Source organism: Quercus lobata, chromosome 5 (genome assembly GCF_001633185.2).
Source record: "Quercus lobata isolate SW786 chromosome 5, ValleyOak3.0 Primary Assembly, whole genome shotgun sequence".
Classification (NCBI taxonomy): Eukaryota; Viridiplantae; Streptophyta; class Magnoliopsida; order Fagales; family Fagaceae; genus Quercus; species Quercus lobata.
In genome coordinates this window covers 86,261,388-86,283,137 of record NC_044908.1, presented here as the reverse complement: position 1 = coordinate 86,283,137, position 21,750 = coordinate 86,261,388, and the positions used below count along the sequence as shown (strand labels likewise).

At 33.4% G+C, this 21,750-nt stretch overlaps 3 protein-coding genes across 3 annotated transcripts; all 3 read left to right on the top strand.

Annotated features, from left to right (window-relative positions):
- The first annotated feature begins 4,191 nt into the window (after nt 1-4,191).
- LOC115988857 (cytosolic sulfotransferase 15-like) lies at nt 4,192-5,199 on the top strand. The gene has a single exon (XM_031112482.1). It carries the CDS (start codon nt 4,192-4,194, stop codon nt 5,197-5,199), a length of 1,008 nt encoding a protein of 335 aa, XP_030968342.1.
- Nucleotides 5,200-10,638: 5,439 nt separating this feature from the next.
- LOC115991376 (receptor-like protein EIX1) lies at nt 10,639-12,685 on the top strand. The gene is made up of 2 exons (XM_031115075.1): nt 10,639-12,495; nt 12,647-12,685. The coding sequence occupies exons 1-2, from the start codon at nt 10,639-10,641 to the stop codon at nt 12,683-12,685; spliced, it is 1,896 nt and encodes a 631-aa protein (XP_030970935.1).
- A 97-nt stretch (nt 12,686-12,782) lies between these two features.
- LOC115988703 (receptor-like protein EIX2) lies at nt 12,783-14,148 on the top strand. Its single transcript, XM_031112306.1, has 2 exons — nt 12,783-13,449; nt 13,888-14,148. Exon 1 carries the CDS (start codon nt 12,784-12,786, stop codon nt 13,444-13,446), a length of 663 nt encoding a protein of 220 aa, XP_030968166.1. The 5' UTR covers nt 12,783; the 3' UTR covers nt 13,447-13,449; nt 13,888-14,148.
- The last annotated feature ends 7,602 nt before the right edge of the window (nt 14,149-21,750 follow it).

Below are 21,750 nucleotides of genomic sequence, written 5' to 3'. Positions count from 1 at the left end.
ACGGAAGACTGCGGACCAGTGACAGAGTTGCCAATTCATAGAGTCATGATTTTTTGGTAAACATATTGTGGATCATACATTTTAGGCCAACTCGGAACTTTTGGAATTATTGAATTAAAAACTAGGTAAAGGGTCATTATCATTATTATCATTATCAATATCAATTATCAATTATAGATAAGTTCCACAAAAATGGCAAAAAATAAATTCAGTTGTATGACTAAAAATAAAGATTTCAACAAATGTGATTCGTACGAAGGAAAAAAAATGATTAATTCATTAGGAAAAAAAAAATTTATTTTGAAATAGACTCATTACCAAATTAAAAAGAAATACGTAAACCTAGAGTACTTTACTCTGACATCAAGTATTGTAAATTCAATATATATGAAAAATTCAATGATAATTGCGCTTTGAATTTGCAAAAGAGCCACTATATATTTTTCCTGATGAATTTGCGATATTATTTGGTTAATATTCTATTTCAGATAAACTGTAATGGAGCTCTATCCCATCAATATCGATAGTCCCTCACTAATTTTCGTATAAAACATTTCTTAGATTTATTAAGGGTTCTTGTACAAGGAAATTATGTAAAATACATATAGTTTTCCCCCTACGTACGCATGTGATGCTATTCATTCACTTTCTAAGTACGATTAAATATGTAAGTTTTTATTATTATTATTATAAAAAATAAAAATAAAAGATGCACATTCAAAGGAGAGGGGATAGAGCAGTTATAACACAAATGCATACGAAAAAGTTTAATTTAACTTGGAAGACATACTATTTATAAATCTATTCAAACCGTTTTGTATCGGTTAAGTAATATAATAAATATGTAAAAATGGTTGAGGCCTTATGAATTTTGATAAGATAACACCTTATTATAATTTATGGTTATAATTATTCTATTGAATATATTAAGCTAAAGAGGTTAAATAATTTTTGATATTGTAATGCTTTTTTTTCATTTTCTTTTATTGTCAACTTGAACTTAGGGAATTGGGGAGGTTAAGGAAGGAAGAAGCAAAATTTACCCCTCTTTTCTTAGGTTATTTTTTTTATTAGGGATCAAATTAAAAGAAAAATCAATATAATAATTGAAAAGTGGAAGATATGGGGGCATGCCATGTACACAAAAAATGTTACAAGTATGTCAATATTAATTTTTATTAAAAAATTATTGAGAGAGTCTCATTGTTATTAATTACAAAAATAAAAATAAATAGTTACAATCTTTCTAAGTACGTCTTTTGTACACATTTCATATTTGTATGATATTATAAAAAATTTATTTCAATACTATTTTCTAAGTACATTTCTTGTGGACACTTCTTATTTATATTTTGCTTAATTATCAAATACTAGAAATGGAAAAAAATTAATGTGTGACAATATAGACGGAGAAGTGTTTATGCATGTAGGTATGGATTTTAAGCAAGATATACTATCAGAAGCTTTATTTAACCCAATGCTAGCTTCACCTTAAATCCATTTTATTGTGAATAGGAGTTATCATTTGACTTAGAGTAAATTGTGTTCAAGAAAAGTATCAGAGTTAATTAACCAGAATATCCTTTTAAATTCATTTTAAATAATTCTTGATCGCTTTACCACTTTTATAAGAAAATAAAGTTTCATAGTCAAGATGTCACAAAATAAAATACAATATTGACACGTGAGTTTGACATTTCATAATTTTCGATAGCTTAGAAAAAAAAAATAATAAAAAAAAATATTAACTTTTAACTCATCAATAAAAAGTGAGTGATTTTGACACTACCTTGAGAATTAGATTTATTTATCTTATTAGAATGAACTTAAAATTAAAACTCAGAAGTCACAACAATAAAGACCTACAAGTCGACAACTCATGCCCACAAATCAAGACAACTACATATGGACTTCAAATGGCACAAAGGAAATAAAACCATAGTCCCACGTGGGAAACCATGCATACATGGTCCCTCACAAATTAATGTACCATATTTTTAAAGACACAAAACTAAATACATCAGCAGTGTTTGAGAAAAGTACATTTTTTTGTGTATATGTGTGATGTGTTATGTAATTGTGGTTATGTTCTTTGTCTGTCCACAATTTTGACAGTGAAACCATGTCGATTGCCCTTTATGTTTTCTAGGCATGCAGAAGATTTGTCTTTTGCTATAATTCACTTGGGAAATGATGCCAAATGTGATTTGGGACAATAATACTTTTAGGATTTCAATTCTTCCTTATAATTTTATGAGATTTTCTGTTTTTTTGAAAGCAATTTGACGGATGTGTAAATCTCAAAGAATTATGAAGAAGAGTTGAAATTGCAAGGGTTTGTTTCTGCAATTATTCCAAACTACTACATTGAGTATTTTTCAAATTTTTGCCAATATTAAATATATCTATTGCCAACTGCCTAACCATGTAATTGACACCACATAATTTGAGTACCAAACACATTTATGTTTGTTCACATGTTTTCCTAGTGTTTTTTTTTAGCTATTTAGCTTTTCCCATATAAACACTAAATTTAAGATAAAAAATGATATATTATATATTACAAGCACAAATATGTATATATTAGTCAATCCCTTCACTACTTTCCATTGTCACTATAGTTTTCTCCGTTAAAAACACTACTTTTTTATTTTTTTGATAACTCATTAAATATCGATGAATATAAGTTACCTAACTAGATGTTAGGCAAACATCAAGTATGTATATAGTAGTCAATCCCTTCACTACTTTCCATTGTCACTATAGTATTCTCCGTTAAAAACACTACTTAAGCTAGAAGATAACTCATTAAATATCAATGAATATAAGTTACCTAACTAGATGTTAGGCAAACATCAATGACCTTACAATGTAATAATAACTAATAAGTTTTATTTTTAACTAAGATTTCAAGCCACGAAAAATTATGTGGGATTCATGGGGTTAAGAAATTTTTTTTCCCCCAACACCTCTAAAATGATATATTATATATTACACTCACATGTATGTATATATTGCCGACCTTGATGTGGATATGTTTCAACCTTCTAACATTATTCTTACAAACTTCATTTTCAATTTTATGACTGATTCCAGTGCACATGAATTAGGTGGTACGGATCCAAAATGAAACGGATTGAGTAGACTAGAGAGCATCAAATTTCTCATGGCTACAAAGTGGAGTCTTCTATTACATTGACATTACCACCATTATTCATAAGATTCAATGGCTCAACAATTTGAAGTGTTTAAACCATTTGGGTAGGAACAGGTAACCCAATTGTATAACAACACATAAATCAACTAATGCTCCCCAACATTTTGATTCTAATGGGACTGCTTGATGGTTGTATATGATATTACACTTGCTCTTATTTTACCAGCTTTTGCCCCCTTTCTTCATTGATTGAGGCATTGCTCATATGAAGAATACAAGTCAATACCTATAAGAAATTGGGGTTTTAAAGTTTAAACTGCTAATTTGGATTACTTTTTATAAAATCAAAATTGTGAAATATCTAAAATTTTTCCTAAACTTTTTTTTTTCCCCCTTGTGTGAAGAAAAAATTTTGGAAGCCAAATTGCAGCCACATTCAAAGTTCAAGGAAAAAAAAAAAGATAAAACATTATAATTATCAAAATTATAAACTAGCAAGTATTAATTCATTGATAATTTGCCGTTAAATTCTTAACTATTTCAACAATACAAAAGTATGTTGAATCTACTGCATAAAACTCCCATTTTTACAAAGTTTAGAAGTGGTTGATAAGCAAGCAAAGATCCATACAGTAGCAATAATTTTTTTATGTAAAGATATTTGTCGGGTGCATGAATTTTACAGTGCAAAATATTTGTTAGAATAAAAAGGTGTTTTCCTCGTGGAAAATACATAATACTAGCTAGCTGTGGGGGCGAAGGATTTCAATTCAGTCACTATTAGTAAAGAAACGCCCAACTTAGCTAGGCAGACGTAAAGAAGTAGAAAACTTAATAAGGTAACCAAAACATGCCAAAAATGGCACGAGAAGCATCACTAGTTGTAAGCCCACAATATAGTTTTTGTGATGCATGCGCGTAACGTGTACAAAATATCCAAACCCTTCTAGTACAAAAAGATGAACGAGTTCAACTATAAATAAGTGGCCTTATATGACCTAATTTTCATGCCAATTTCTATCAATACTACTTCAATGACTATCACTCATTACCCAAAAAACCAATCAAGTAATGGAGGAGAAGAAGAAGAAATAAGCCATGAATGCAAGGAACTTCTTCTTTCTCTTCCCAAAGAAAAAGGGTGGAGAACCTCTCACCTCTACAAGTACCAAGAGTTTTGGTGCCAAGCAATTGAAATCCAATCCATAGTCTCATTCCAAAGGCACTTCCAAGCAAGTGACAATGATGTTGTATTAGCCACCATTCCAAAATCAGGCACCACATGGTTAAAAGCTTTGGCTTTTGCTATTGTGAATCGTAAGCGTTTTGCTTTGGAAAATAATCATCCTTTGCTTACTTCAAACCCTCATGATCTTGTACCTTTCTTTGAGTACAAGCTCTATGCCAACCGCCAACTTCTTGATCTCTCCAACCTTCCACACCCTAGACTTTTTGGCACCCATCTTCCATTTCCTTCCTTGCCTGATTCAATCAAGAAGTCCGGTTGCCGGGTTGTTTATATTTGTCGAAACCCTTTTGACACTTTCATCTCCTCATGGCATTTTCTTAACAAAATTGATCCTGGATCTAAAGCTCCAATGTCACTAGATGAAGCCTTTGAAATGTATTGTAAGGGCGTAATTGGATTTGGTCCCTTTTGGGACCATATGTTGGGATACTGGAAAGAGAGCATAGGGAGACCTCACAAGGTGTTGTTCTTGAAGTATGAGGACCTGAAAGAAGATGTCACTTTTCACTTGAAAAAGCTAGCAGAGTTTCTGGGGTTCCCATTTTCTTTGGAGGAGGAGAGAGCTGGTGATGTTGAAAAGATAGCAAAACTTTGTAGTTTTGAGAATATGAAGGAGTTGGAGGTAAACAAGGCTGGCAAGTCTATTAAGTACTTTGAAAACAAAGCCTTGTTTAGGAAGGGTGAGGTGGGAGACTGGGTTAACTATCTGACACCAAGAATGGTGGAGCAATTGGCCAAGGTGGTGGAGGAAAAGTTAGGTAGTTCTGGTTTGTCATTTAAAGTGTTCTCTTAGGATAAAGAATAAAGTCCTTTGTTCCATTATTAGTGTTCTACTTTATATGCATACTCTAATTATAGTCTGCCACACATTTTTTTTTCTTTTTTTTTTTTTTTAAAAAGTAACCAAAGTTTGGCATGCTACAATTAATGGAGTATAGAGTAGAATATTAAGATTGAGACAGGATTTTCATTCTAGCATAAGTAATATGGGTGTTGTTTGCATTGTTTTGTGTACAACTACTCCTTTCCCATGTAGGTTGAAAGGTGGAGATCTTCAAGTAAATTCACATGTTAAATTAATGTGCCGCAATTCAAACAACTTGGCTTCTTAATGTTGTAAGGTATTTCTCTTTTGTGCAAGTTATTTCATTAGCATGTTATTATTAATGAAATTTTAGTTTTTGGCAACTCAAATGAAAAGATTTTGTCTTTTTTCCTCACCTCATTTGACCAAACTCAAATAATGTCTAAAGATTGTTATTTATCCGAAAATCATTGTTATCATTAATATAATAATATTATTTATAGTTATTAGCGCAACTACACACTAAGTACTTGATCTCTTCTAAAAAAAAAAAAAGTACTTAATCTAAGATCTTTTTTGAGCATTTTCTCAAAAATATTTGTTTGAATTCATTGAATTATTACCAAAAAAAAAAAAAGAGGTAAAACTTAGGTATTTTTAGATTTTTCAATTAGGTTTAAAGATGTGTTTATATAAGTCAATGTAGCACATCTTTTTGAATTAAAAAAAAAAAAATTCAACCGTATCATTTATTAGTCAATGCAACCAGTCATATGTTTAAATTTAATTAGAGAACCTAAAATATAACATTAAAAAAATTGTACCATATTTAAGTAGGTTTGCTATGAAAAAGTACAACTATTACTTTCTTGATTTGCTTTCATGGAGTACTAATCATCATGAAACTTCACTCATATGTGTATATCTAACAGTTGTACATACAATTCTCTTTTTCAATATTAAATATGAGAACACACTTTGTAATACCAAAAGACAATTTATGTATTTGATGTAAATATAAAGGAATAGAACTTCTACACCCCACAATAAGATATCTACTTTATGTATGGGTTCTATCAATTGTAGTATGATATGTATTTAATTTTTTTTTTCCATTTTTAATTTTGATTGTTTTATTAAGAAATAAAAAAGGCACGTGTGATAAATTGCAATTGGTAAAATATAAAATAGAACACTCAAAAGAGGACAAAGGATTTGTATTCAATTCGCATTAAAAAAAAAAAAATGATTTGTATTCAATATGAATAAAAAGAAACTTATTAAAAAAAAAACAAAATAATGCGTTTGAAATAAAAACTTGTTTAAGAAGGGTGAGGCGATACACTTGGTAAACTATATTTGTCCCATAGTATGGTGGAGCAATTATCCATAATCATGGAGGAAGTTAGGTAATTCTTGTTTGTCATTCAAAATTGTTGTCTTAGTGCAAACCATACATGTGCTCAGCTTGTGCTATTTGCACTGTTAATTTCTCTTTCCTTTACAATGTAAGACAGAAAGGTGAAGACCATGTTATACATATAATCTCACAAACTCGGATAGGCAGGCTTAAACATAAAGAATATTATGATTGGTATAACTGTATCATGTCACCACGCTTAACTTTCCTCTCTTCAAAATTCAAATCAAATTAGAATCAGGTGGGCTGTAATGTCAGTGATTAAGCACTCTGCGGCAGCTATTTATCTTTCAAAAGCCCACAGAAAAAACACATAAATAGGGCCGAAGTCAGATAGTCTTGAAGGGCTTGGGTTTTAAGGGACCAAATTTGAAATAAATGATGAAATGGGCTCCATACCTATTATTTCAGATAGATGGATCATTGAGTAATGGATCACCAAGGCCCACATGACGACAATCTTTTAACGGCCATGTACTATCAGCATTTTATGTCCAAAACCTTGAGACGCAACACAATTAAGTAGGCCTTCTTGTGTCCAAAAACGAAATTTTAATGAGCCATTGCTTGAATTTCATGTTTACTCTCTCTTGGGGCTGTATGAGCAATGCCTATATAATTAAATATTTTATAATTTTTTTCACAACAGTTGAGTGGACAAATTTTTATTAATTCTTATCTAAATTCATCACTAACATTAATTTTTTATTTAGTACATCATCCCAATGTTAAAAGTTTTTAGCAAATTTTGTGCTATAGACTCTCTTCGCGCATAAAGAAAAATATTTTGAGAGAAGAATACAGTGCGAAAACTTATATCTTTGATAACTTTTGAAAAATGATAGGACTACAATTTGTTCACATGGCAAATTATGAGTGGTGGATCAAAAACTCCACTACTCATGACTTGCCACGTGAGTAAATTGTAACAAAAGTTATGATAAAAGTTGTGATCCTAACATTATTTATAACTTTTTATTGTGAAAATAGTTTCTTTATATAACTTGACTTTTTAAGTTTGAACCGAGTTCAGTTTTTGTCTTTGGCGTAAGACATTTTGCAATAATACAATATACTCTTCAGTCACCTCGCTTTAACTCTTTATATATATAAAGCATATTAATATCGAAGCAGGTATTTCTCAAAAAAAATATCGAAGCAGGTAATGAAATATGTATGTGAGAGAAGAGTGCAGTGTGAAAGCAACATTATTTAGTGAATATTATCTTTGTATAACTTTTTTTTTATTAAGAGATGGAAAACTTGGAAAATTCGCAACTAAAAGAGTTGGCAATAATACAATGGTGTATACTCTATTAAGAGAAATTTCCAGTGACTTTCGTCTTCTTTCATTTTATTATTTGCTGCTAATAATTTATACTTAACACAGGTATAAATAATTAAGACATATTTTCGGCTAATAAAATCATTCATTCTTGAAACATTGCACATTCGATGTGTCGATGCTCTTATCTTAATCACATTCTTGATCCTCTAATTAAATTCATCCTATATAATCATGGGTGGAAGTTCCCTCCAATTTCTCCTCACTTTAGTTCTCCTTTTGTTGTGCATGAAACCAAAAGCTGGAAATAATTTGGGGTTAGCAGATACTCACCTCACCCTGGCTGCAAAAAGCATGAGAGACAAGCTCTTCTCAAGATTGAACAAGACCTTATTGATAATTATGGCCAAAAAAGTTATATGCAAATTAGTGAATTACAAAAGCACTTCAATAATATAATTAAAATTGAACAATGAAGTAGATAATAATAGTAATAATATAAAAAGAATACCGTCTAAGACCAGTAAAAAAAAAGAGGCATGGGACCAAAATTGCATAAACCAACCGAAACAACCAAGTGAAGTCTATATATGCATGTGCTACCTTCTGGGAAGACACAAGAGTTTAGAGGGAGACATCAGTGATTAAACAAAGACTGGTGCCTATGTTTTTTACTCTTTTTCTACCAACAACTTGCCGTGTTGGCTATCCACTACCTTCTGGGAAGATACAAGAGTTTAGAGGGAGGCATCAGTGATTAAACAAAGACTGGTGCCTATGTTTTTTACTCTTTTTCTACCAACAACTTGCCGTGTTGGCTATCCACCCCCATTGACCATACATGGGTTGGACTTTTAAGTTCAGAGGGAGGCAACAGTGATTAAACTAAAGATTGGTGCAAGAGCAGAAATCTGACCGGTTCAAGGATTTATTTATTTATTTTTTATATGCATTCGGACTCGTAGTTACAATTGTGAAAAAGTATGCATCGCTAGATTTACTAAGAAGGAAAAGTACATGAAAGTAGTTCAATGTTGGTGGGAGTTTTCTATCTTAACTAACACTTCTTTAAGTTTCAATGAAGATATCAGAAGTTCAAATCCCCATGCCCCAATTAGCAGTTGTTTATTTATTTATTTATTATTTTTTTTAATGAAAATATGGTTGAGAACTTTTATAATGCATAGAATTTTAGTTTATAACGACTGTTCTATATGATGATTTTTTATCATGAGATCAAGACACCAAGAGAATTCGATATGCTTCTATAATAATATGAGATATGGATAATATTAAACTCATATATTCTTCTTCAACAACTAAAAAAAGATAATAAATTAATAATAATGCTAGAAATAAAAACTATTTTACAAAATTTTTTACAAACTGTTGATGTAGTGAGTGATTATTGGTAAATGAAAAAATGATATTAATAGTGGACCTAGATTAAAACCAATAAGAGGTTGGTCAAATCAGCATTTTATAAAAATATTGTAAAATAGTTTGTATCTGTAGTATTACTCATAAATTAAAGACAAAGTTTGGATAAAAATTTGATTGTAACTAATGGCTACAATTCCACTCAATATAATTTTTATTAGATGTGAATTTTAACAAATTCATTATTAGATTACATTTTCTTTTCGTATCCTCAATAGTTGAAAATTTTCTAGAAGATAAAAAATCAATGATTATATCATCAATCAAATGTTTAAATTTCAAATTTTTGTAGTCTAAAAGTATGTTTAAAAATAAATTTATAGATCAAATAATAAATAATATATGATTGAAACAAAATTTGAAATGCGTATTTAGAACATAAAAAATATGTAACCCAACAATTAAATTTTTAACATTTTTAATTATGTTAATTCTTTTTAGTGGAAGTTATAGCCATTAGCTACAACCAAGTTTGTAGTCAAACTTTTTCCATAAATTAATAAAAACAACAATACTTATGTTTATGTGATGCACGGAATTAACAAAAAAATTATATGCAAATTACTAAAACACTTCAATAATATAATTAAAATTGAACAATGAGGTAGATAATAATAGTAATAATAACAAAGAATACCGTCTAAGACCGAAGTTACAGTAAAAAAAGAGGCATGGGACCAAAATTGCATAAACTAACCAGAACAACCAGAGTTTAGAGGGAGACATCAGTGATTAAACAAAGACTGGTGCCTATGTTTTTTACTCTTTTTCTATCAACAACTTGCCGTAGTGGCTATCCATCCCCATTGACCATTGCGGACTGAGCATACAAGGTTTGGACTTTTAAGTTTAGAGGGAGGCATCAGTGATTAAACTAAAGATTGGTGCAAGAGCAGAAATCTGATTGGAGCGTCTTATATGCATTTGTATCCATCTTTCCAGAAAATAAAACCGGCAACCACTGCATCGGACCACGAAATTCGGACTCGTAGTTAAACAAATACTTTTTCTTAAAAATGGTGTCTATTGTCTAATCTATTAAAGCTTAAAAGAAATTTCCAGTGACTTTCGTCTTTTTTTTTTTCCTAGTTACTGCGAATAATTTCTACTTAACGCGTGTATAAATAATTGAGGCAAATAAAATCATTCTTGTAAACATTGCTCATTTGATGTGTTGATGCTCTTATCTTAATCATATACTTGATCTTCCAAATTCATCCTAATCATGGGTGGAAGTTCCGTTCAATTTCTCCTCACTTTAATTCTCCTTTTTTTGTTGTGCATGAGACCAACTATTGCAAATTATTTGGGGTTAGGAGATACTCACCTTGGCTGCAAAGAGCATGAGAGACAAGCTCTTCTCAAGATTAAACAAGACCTTATTGATGACTATGGCCTTCTTTCTTCTTGGAGCTCCAATCAAGATTGTTGCATGTGGAGTGGGCTCAGGTGTAGCAACCAAACAGGCCACGTCATCATGCTCAATCTCAATGCCTCGTCCTTTCGCTCATGGCCTTTGCGAGGTAAACTTAATCCTTCCTTGTTTGAGTTGAAATATTTGACTTATTTGGATGTGAGCTTCAATGATTTTAATCAGAGCCAAATCCCAAAAATCATTGGTTCTCTCTCCAACTTAAGACACCTTGACCTTTATGATGCTAATTTCGGAAGAAATATACCTTTTCAGCTTGGGAATCTTTCCAACTTGCAATACCTTAATCTTGGTTGGAATAATTTTAATATACCTGAAAACATAGAGTGGCTCCCTCAACTTTCTTCTTTAGAATACCTTTGCATGAGTACCGTTAACCTGAGCAAAGTCAATAATTGGCTCCATGTTGTGAATAAACTACCATACTTGACATCCTTGTACTTGTCCTCTTGTAATCTTCCGAATATTTTCTCTGTTCCTCTTGTCAATTCTTCTACTTCTCTTGATGGCCTCGATCTCTCTTATAATAGTCTCACTTCTTCTTCTTCAGTACTAGAGTGGTTGTTCAACTCCAACACTAGTATTGTTGCACTTGATCTTAGTTATAATCGATTTCAAGGTTTAATTCCTGATGGTTTTAGCAAAATAAACTCTCTTGCAAAGCTCTATTTCTATAAGAATGAGTTTGAAGGAGGGATACCAAAAAGCTTTGGTGGTATGTGTAATTTGAAAATATTGTCTCTATCATTGAACAATCTTAGCGGACAACTTCTAGAATTTTTTCAAAACTTGACTGGTTGTGCAAACCACTCAATCCAGAGTTTGAATTTTGATTGGAATCAAATAATGGGATCGTTACCTGATATCACAACGTTTCCATCATTGAGAATATTAAGGCTTCATAGTAATCATTTGAAAGGGATCGTGCCTGAAAGTTTGGGAAAACAATCCAATCTAGAGACTTTGTATCTTTCTAATAATTCATTGGAAGGTGTTATTTCTGAAGCCCACTTCTCAAACCTCACAAAATTGAAGCATTTGGCTTTACCTCATACCTTGGTTTTCAACTTCAGCTTTGATTGGGTTCCACCTTTTCAATTAGATGAGATAAGTTTAGGGTCTTGCCAATTGGGCCCTCGATTCCCAACATGGCTTCGAACTCAAAAATATTATTCTTGGATTGATATTTCTAATTCTAGAATTTCGGATATCATTTCCAATTCAGATTGGATATTCTCTCGTCAAGTAGAATATATGAATTTGTCTTTCAACCAAATAAGTGGTCAAATTCCAAATTTGTCATTGGAGTTTACTTCTTATCCCATCATAGACTTGAGTTCAAATAAACTTGAAGGTGGAATACCACAATTTTTATTTGAATCGGCGTATTTGGATGTTTCCAAGAATATGCTTTCAGGCCCAATCTCCGCCTTATGTGAAGTTCAGAATGGTAACTTGAACTTTCTAGTTCTCTCCAATAACAGGTTATCAGGACAGATTCCTGACTCATGTTGGATGCATCTTGAAGGATTACAAGTTCTTAATTTGGCAAATAATCATTTTCATGGGAAAATCCCAAGCTCGGTGGGATTTCTACATAGGATTGTATCATTGGATTTAGACAACAATAATTTTAGTGGGGAACTTCCTTCTTCCTTGAATAATTGCAAGGAGTTGATCTTCCTTAATCTTGGATACAATGCTCTGGTAGGACAGATACCAATATGGTTAGGGACTAGTTATCCAAATTTAATTATCCTTATCCTTCGATCCAATCACTTCAATGGAAGCGTACCTATTCATCTCTGCCATCTAGAACATCTTCAAGTTTTGGACCTTGCTTTAAACCAAATCTCAGGATGTATACCAAAATGCCTCAACAATCTTTCTGCTTTGACTAAAAAAGATAGTCCAGATGCTGCCATTATCCATTCTTCTCTAGAAACTATCGGCATTATGGAATATGTGTTTTCTTATATTGATCATTTGTTTTTTATGTGGAAAGGAAAAGAGCATGAGTATAAAAATATTCTTGGACTATTAAAAAGCATAGATCTCTCAAGCAATAATTTAACTGGGCGGATTCCAGGAGAGGTTGTGGAGCTTGTTGGATTGGTTTCCTTAAATCTCTCAAGAAACCGTTTAACTGGACAAATCACTTCAGAGATTGGTATGTTACAATCATTAGATGCCTTGGATCTATCTAAGAACCAGCTTTCCAGTGGAATTCCTTCAAGCCTTTCTCATATTGATCGTCTAAGTGTCTTGGACTTGTCAAACAACAATTTGTCCGGAAAAATTCCAACAGGCCCTCAACTTGATACCTTTAATGCATCCTCATATGAGGGAAATCCAAATCTTTGTGGAGCCCCACTTCCAAAGAAATGTTCAGGGGAAGAAATAGCTCAAAATCCAGCTATGAACGGGAGCAGAGAACATGCTGGCATGCAAGATGAGAAAGAAGGGTTCATATCCATGGGATTTTATGTTAGTGTGGCCCTCGGATTTATTGCAGGTTTCTGGGGAGTTGTTGGCACATTAGTACTGAATATGTCACTCCGAGTCGCATTTTTCAGGTTCTTGAACGATTTCAAAGATAGGCTATATGTGGCAATATCAGTGAATATGGCCAGAGTTCAGAGGCAGCTTCAAAACTAACTGGTAATAATTCTTTCTTCCCAACTTTTCTCTTCTACTATGCAAATAAATCTCACTTTTTCCGCAATTTGTTTCTCTATGCAGAAGTCTTTGTTATTTTGATTGTACAATCAATTTCTCAATTGATCATTTGATGATTATATATAGTTACTATTGACTATTGACATCAGAATCATTATCACCCTTTCTACCACTAATGATATATTATAAATAGTTTAATACTATTATTATTATTATCTTCATATACTTCAATTATTTTTTCTTGATGACTAAATTAGTATTATATCACTATTATAAGTTCCAACTTTATGAACACGTCTTTGATCCCAAAAAAAAAAAAAAAAAAAAAAAAAAAAAAAAAAAAAAAAAAGAAACTTTATGAACATGTCTGTCCTTCATTGATTCAACATGTCTAACTCTGCTCCTTTATGTCATCACAAGAGATATCACAACTACCGAGCCATGAGGATGGAGAATTGGAGTAAAGGATGACACACTGCAATAGATTGGATCAGATTGAGTTTCAATGCAGCAGCAGATGAGGATAAATAAGTGGCACTGTATTAGGAGTAAAAGATCAGATTGTATTATCTTTCAATTTGAATTTAATTATAACTGATGGATTATTTCAGTCTTATTTATGTACTTAGAATGGAAGAGGGAATAAAGCAGAACTGAAACCAAAAAGGTCTCTTTCTCTCATGTTCAAGAGATTAGTCATGTTAAAAATCCAAATAAAAATTCTATTTAGTTTCTCAAATACAACTTAGTTCACAAAATTTTCAATGGATTATGGGATTGATTTTTGGTTGTGTAAAGTGAGTTTTGGAGTTGGACAGTTGAGTGGTGGTTTAAAGGATTTGAACCCATTAAGAGTAGTTTGGGTACCCAAATCACTTGAATCTTCCGTATAGATTCCTTTTAAAAAGTTTAACAAAATAACTTTTCTATTTCTAGCATGGCCCATTTGATTGGGATGATTTTAAGGAGATGGAAAAGGGGAGAAAAATATAAAGAGAAAATGATTTTATTGGGTGTATGGTTAGAGTGATTTTAGGCGGGAAAACTGGCGGGGTTCAGATATTTTCTTCTCGGATCCACCAAAATGTTTTCTCCCGAGTGAGGGGGGTTACTTTTTTTTTTTTTGGTAAAAAGGAAAGTATATTAAAAGAAACTAACAAGGAGCCAAGCCAATAGGACAAAGCCTATTACAAGCCACACCCAGGCAGTCGTTTTTTACAAAGGAAATCAAACCCACAAGAGGGTTAGAATGGACAACAAATTCTAATTGTTGCGAGAGACCTAAATTAGCTAATCTGTCTGCACATATATTCACCTCACGATAGACATGCCTAAAGCGGAGGTCGGGAATTTGACTCGCCAAGAGCTTACAATCATCAAATAGAGGAGATATCACCAAGTTACTATAGGATGGACTTTCAAAACCATCAACCAGAGCCTTGGCATCAAGCTCAACAATGACAGCGGGGAACTTCATCTGACAGCAAAGGAGCAAACCATCCCGAAGCGCCCAGATTTCAGTTGCGAAACTATTTACCATACCCAATTTCCTAGTGAATCCTATCACCCAGTTGTTGTTTTCATCTCTGATCAGCCCTCCCCCTGCTGCCGAACCCAGAGAAGCATTAGAGGATGCCAGGGACGGAACCAGGATTCAAACCTGAGGGGGGCAAAGCTTAAAACAAATTTTTTTTTTTTTTTTTTTTTTTATGAAAATAAAAACTAACATCTATTTTATATTCAACAAAATTCTACATATAAAATAAGTGTTTCTTAAACATTTCAACACATTTATCAAAATGGAACTCGGCACTATTTCAGAGGAGATCCAAAAATATATATATTTAAGGCAAATCTTAATTTTTCAAATTACATATGTATACCAGTTTTTTTTATTTATTTTTTATTTATTAACTGGGGGGTCTATTAGGACCAAAATTTAAAATTTCAACATATATATATATATACACTAGCTTTTTTTTTTTTTTTTTTTTTTGGGGGGGGGGGGGGGTGGGCAATGGCCCCCCCCTGCCCCACTGTAGTTCCGCCCCTGGAGGATGCATCAGTGTTAAGCTTCAGCTAGCCTAATTCCAACTTCTCCCATCGGATCTGTCTCATAACCATACATTTGTTACGAGCAAGCTACGTAGCACATAGAAAGAACTCTAAAGCTTGCGTAGAAATAATTTTGAAGAGATGAGGATTAAATCTCTTGTTTGCAAAGACAATTTGGTTCCTCTGTTTCCAAATCAACTCGAGAGCAAAAGAGAATAAGATGTTCCAGGGAATACCTATTGTGTTTTGAGAGGATTTGAGATTAGAATTCGCTATAAGCCATTCTCTGATACCTTGGGAGAAGAAATTGGTTTGTAAGCAGTGAGTACCTAACTTGAGCCAAAGAGGCTTAATCATTCTGCAATCCCATAAGGCATGGGTGATAGATTCAGATTCTAAGTGGCAAACCAAGTAGGTGGTATCAAGAGGGATCCCCCTGTTGGTAGGCAATCTTTGACACTTATACTGTGATGCATACATTTCCAAATGAAAATTTGAATTCTAGGTAAAATAGGTAACTTCCAAATCCAAGAGCCTGAAAAAGATTCATCATCCATCAAGCTAGTGGCAAGTAAATAGGTACTCTTCATATCAAACCCCCCCTTAGGAGAGAATTTCCAAGCCACCTTATCACTGCATCTAGCTACAAGGGGAGTAGGGACAGCCAGAATATCAGACATCACTTCCTTGGGGAGAACAAAAGGGATAGCTGCCCAATTCCATCCATTCAAAGACAAGACAATTTTTACTTGTAGATTAGAAGCAGCCTGAAGAAGAGGACCTTGGATGCGGGATCTAATAGGCCCAAGGTTTGACCAACAGTCCGTCCAAAAATTAAGAGTACTTTCATGACCCGAAATCCACTTAACTCCTTTTTTGAACGTATCCTCACCCCTCTTGATACCTTTCCATATAGGAGAGCAAGGGAGATTAGCAACATTCCTAGAATTGACTCTCTGTCTGTTGCAATATTTGAATTTAAGCACCTTAGCCCAAAGGCCATTATTCTCTGAATGAAGCCTCCAATTAAGCTTGGCCAGCAGCGCTGTATTTCTACCTATAACAGATTGCAACCCCAGACCACTTGCCTCCTTGGGTTTGGTAACTTCCTTCCAATTTACCCAGTGCATCTTCCTAATTTGGTCAGTTGAACCCCAAAGGAAGTTTCTATTAACTCTGTCAATGCTGTTAAGAATTTTACTAGGAAGATCCACATATTGCATAGCATAGTTAGGAACGGTAGAAAAGGAGGCGTGAATGAGAACCAGCCGGCTAGCCATAAAGAGAAGGTTAGCTTTCCAGCCAGCAAGCTTTCTCTTGACTCTATCTAGAACGAAGCCAAAATCATGACTACGAACCCCTGGGTGTTTTAAAGGAAAGCCCAAGTAACTACCAAGATTAGAGGTTGATCTGAAACCGAGAATGCTAGAGAGAGAATCTCTTTGATCAGGACCCATATTTGGAGAGAAGAAAACGCGAGACTTAGCTTCACTGACACTCTGCCCAGATCTAGAGCAAAATTCTTGAAGAACATCACTGATGGCATGACAATTTTTCTGATCAGCACTAGCAAAAAGAACCAGGTCATCCGCGAAAAAGAGGTGCAAAAAGGAGGGTCCACTCCTAGAAGCTTTCACCGAAGACCAAAGCTTAGCAGCACATTTCTCCTCAATAAGATGGCCCAAAAATTCCATGCACATAATAAAGAGATATGGGGACAAGGGGTCACCTTGCCTAATACTCTAGTGGGGTTGAAGGATTCAAGGTAGCCACCATTAAAGAGCAAGGAAGTTGACACCGTTGAAACACAATTCATGATTAGCTCAATGAGATTCTTAGGAAAGTTGAAATAGCTAAGCATATCACGGATAAAACTCCATTCAATCTTGTCATAGGCCTTTTCTAGATCAATTTTGACTGCCATATAACCTTTCCTACCCTTAGCTCTCCCTATAGTGTGGACAAGCTCCTGGACAATAACAACATTGTCTGCTCCTCTTCGGTCGGGAACAAAAGCCGCTTGGTAAGGAGAGACAAGGTTTTCCAAATGCGGTGTAATATGAGCAACAATTATCTTAGAAATAATCTTGTAAACCGAGTTGCAAAGACTTATGGGTCTGAAGTTACCAATAATTTCGGGGCCTTGGATTTTGGGAATCAGGACAATAAGAGTTTTATTAAGGTAAGTAGGTACCTTACTAGTAGTGAAAGCTCTCAAAACCTCTTCCTTCACTGAATCCCCAACCAGCAGCCAAAAGCGTTGGAAAAAACCCGCATGGAGACCATCTGGACCCGGGGCCTTATACGGTTTCATGGACCAAAGAGCATTCTTAATTTCCTCGGGGGTGACCAAGGCGCCAATGGGGTTACTTGAGTGTCAAGAAACTCACTTATAGGTTTTTTTTTTTTTTTTTTTTTGGGTCATTTTATTACAAATTAAAAAAAAAAAAAAAAAAAACAACTTAAATTTATATTTTTAAGTGTTTTTTTTTTTTTTTGTCATTTTAAATATTGTTGTTCAGTTTTCAGTGTTGTGGAGTATTAATTATTGTTTAAACACTAAAAATTATTGTTTAAACAACTGTGCTAAACAGCCCTTCAAACTTGACAGTGAGAGATATGATATGGTGTATGGTCACACAGTTTTTTTTTTTTTTTTTTGGTTGGTATTTGTATTTGTATTTGCTAAACAACAATATCATTCAACTAGAAAATGAGCTGGCAGTCAGCCCTACAAGCATCCTCAATTTCTATAGGAAGACTCCACTTATTCGGACAGAAAGACCTACTAAACTTGACTGCATACTGATACTTTGCAGCCTAATGAGCAGCAGTATTGCAACATCTTCTAACTCAATGAAAATTACAATTCAAAAAGTACTTACGAAGTTTCAGTATATTATTAACAGTACGTAGTAGCAATAAATCAGTCAGGTTGAATTCCATATATGGTTAGGGGGTCAAAACAAGACTTTGCATCTCCTTCGATGATGACTTGCTCCCAATTTTCACTCAGAATTAGCTAGATTTCCCAGAGCATAGCTGCAACTTCTACTTGTGGTGGTGAACATCATTACATTAAACACAACGTGAAATTTGCAGACACTGCAATATCCACATTGAGTTTAATCCATCCCTAGCTCCTCTGGAGCTTCCCAACCATTTACTTTTGACTGTGGGTTGTCCCTCCTGTCCTTGGATAATATCACAGCACGTTCCATAGTTCTCTTCTCAATGTATTGGGTGGTTTCATAATGTCAACGTGCATGGCCCCCATTACACAGCAACCGATTCCTCAGGTACCAGATTGCTTCTAGTGTGAACAACATTTTTAACGAACATAGATCATTAATCTCTCTATTCACTGCTTGTTCCGATTGGTTAATTTACTTACTTTGGATGCAGCCTGATTCTCAGTAGAGTAATTCGAACAATGAAACGCTTTCCTTTGAACCTTGTATCCTTTGCACTAGTGTATTTCTCATCATCTTAATTACGTGCAATATTATTTTCCTAAAATAAAATAATAAAAAAATCCACGTCCAAGTACTGTTTTGTTGAGGCCCAACTTTTAATTCTACGTGATATCTGTTCAAAAAATGATGAAATGATACATTGAGCTCCATGCCTATCACTAAGGACAGATGGGTCATTGGGTAATGGATCACCTAGAACACACACGACACCAATGCATACCTATAACACACACGACACCAACGCATAGACACCCATTGTATAATGGAGTAAAAAGAGAGGAGAAACAGTATGGGCTGGACCTAAAGCAAAAACCTAACGCATTTAGAAGGGAATTGGATTGGATTTGAGCCGCAACCATAACCAAGTCTATGTGGTAACCTTAGGGAAGATACAAGAGTTTCGACTATAGACGGAGGCATCCGTGATTCGACAAAGATTGGTGAAACAAGTGGGCCTATCAATTATCAATACATCCTTTTTATTTTTAGTTATGATATAATTTGAAGTAATAACAGTACGTTCTATAATGAATTTTTATTTATTTTATTTTATTTTCCCATCAAGCCAGGTTATATACCAATTAGTGTTTTCTTTTCTAAGCAAAAAAAAAAAAAAAAAAAAAAAAAAAGAACTAAAATGGACTAGGTCAAATTCCATATTTGGTATAAACTAGAACTGGCCCAACAATTTCAGCATGCCTAAGAATTATTCGTTCTCTCTCTCTCTCTTTCTCTCTCACGTTTTTACAATAACACTTCTCAAATTATTAAGCAATTCTTATATATGTTTTTTTTTTTTTTTTAATTATAGGGACATAAAGTTTTTTACAACTTGTTACGACAATAAGTTTTTGTTGAAACAATATCAATTTCAAATGGGCCTATTATTGACATTATTTTTATTATATGAAAGTAGTTTATTGTTACTAAGGTTGTATTTGGCAACATACAAAATAATTTCCAAGTGTAATATATTTTCAATTGAAAATATTTTTGAAAATATTTTATAGAAAGGAAAAGATTTTCAACTGTTTGATTAATTGTGTTCTGGAAATACGCTGTAAAAGTATTTCTAGTGTTGGCTCTTGCATGTAAAAGCATATTTCCAACAAATATTTTCCTATATTTGTCTCCCCAATGTAAAACATTTTCAAGAAAAAATGTCAAAATATATACCTATAAGACAACTGGATTTCTCAAACTACCTATACACATCTTATATGCACATCCATAAATTCCAATGCTCAAAATATTAACATATACACATCCAAGTTTTGCATTCATAACAATTACACATGTATTAACATACAAAAATCACAACACAACACAAAATAAAATCTACTACCACAGCCTTCATGGTCATTCAACCAAATTTAGATGTGCCATTTCATTGAGTTCATTGTTGTACGTAGGACTTGAGATACCACTGTGTTTAGCATTTTGGCATTCAACTTTGCAATCTTCATTGCATGGTTCCACTGCTCAATTGCGATATCTAATTGATATTTCAACAATTCATATTTAACATCTTCTGTGTAGTAGGGGCTCTTCAATTGAAGGCGTACTGGAATTTGAGTTAGAATGAGTAGGATATATACTAGATGAAGAACCTTCTTGCACACTCCTACCATCAATCTACCAAAATTTCATAAAAGCAACTTCCACATCCCTTTTATTCTTTAATGCCTTGTGATCTGCTCTAGAAAATTGATGGACTTGGACATGGGCTTCTTCCCATGTGTCGTACACACTAGGCACACGACCAACAAATACCACATATGTAAGCCCTTTAGGTGGTCGATAGGATAAACAATTTAAAAACCAAAATTGGCCTAATGACATATATATTAGTATAGCAAATTATTTGACATACCATTTAATCAAATGTGTAAGCAACAAGGTGATATACAAGAAACGTGCTTGCAACACAAGATAGTATAGAAAAGTTCAACAATGCCAACACAACAAAAAAACAATATTGAATAGTTCAACATCACAACTGCACAATAATCATACAACCAAATAGAACAAATATATCTCATTTGAACAAAAAATATCCAAATCCACAAATTTGGAAGTGGACAAATATATAAATTCCAACCCAAGCAATAAAATAAGATTTAACAAATATTCATAGAGATTTTTATATACTCACAGAAATTTATTTACGTATTTATTGATCAAATTAATGGATCAGTTTTAATTTTCAATTTCTGATATACTAAAAAAAAATCAATTGCAACCCAAGACAAATCATTGTTTTTACCTCAACCAAATCATGAAAAAAAAAAAAAAAAAAAAAAAAAAAAAAAACCTAGATCTCAATTAGAGGATGAGGGTCTTGAGGGAAAAGAAAGGAGGAAGATGGGACGGGGGAGAAAGAGGGATGGGTCAGGAGAGTGAAAGAGAGAGGAGGAAGAGAGAAGTACCGAGACTACCTTCACCAATGGAGGGGCTTGTAGGCATGATGGTGGGGCTATGGGTTAGGGACTGGTTCTGGGCTTTACCAACAATACCTTTCTCCTTCCTTTAGCTTGGGCTTGGCATGAGTGATGAGAGTGTGACTGAGGAGAGGATTTTTGTGAGGAGTGGAAATGCTTTGAAGGTAATTTTAAAATGTAAAATGATTTACGGGTTAAGGGGGGGTATTTTGCGGTCAACTGAATGTATTTTCAGTTTGGCCATAATTTCCTGAGTTGCCAAATATTATCAATGGTGGAAAATATTTTCCAAAGATCAATTACTACTAAAT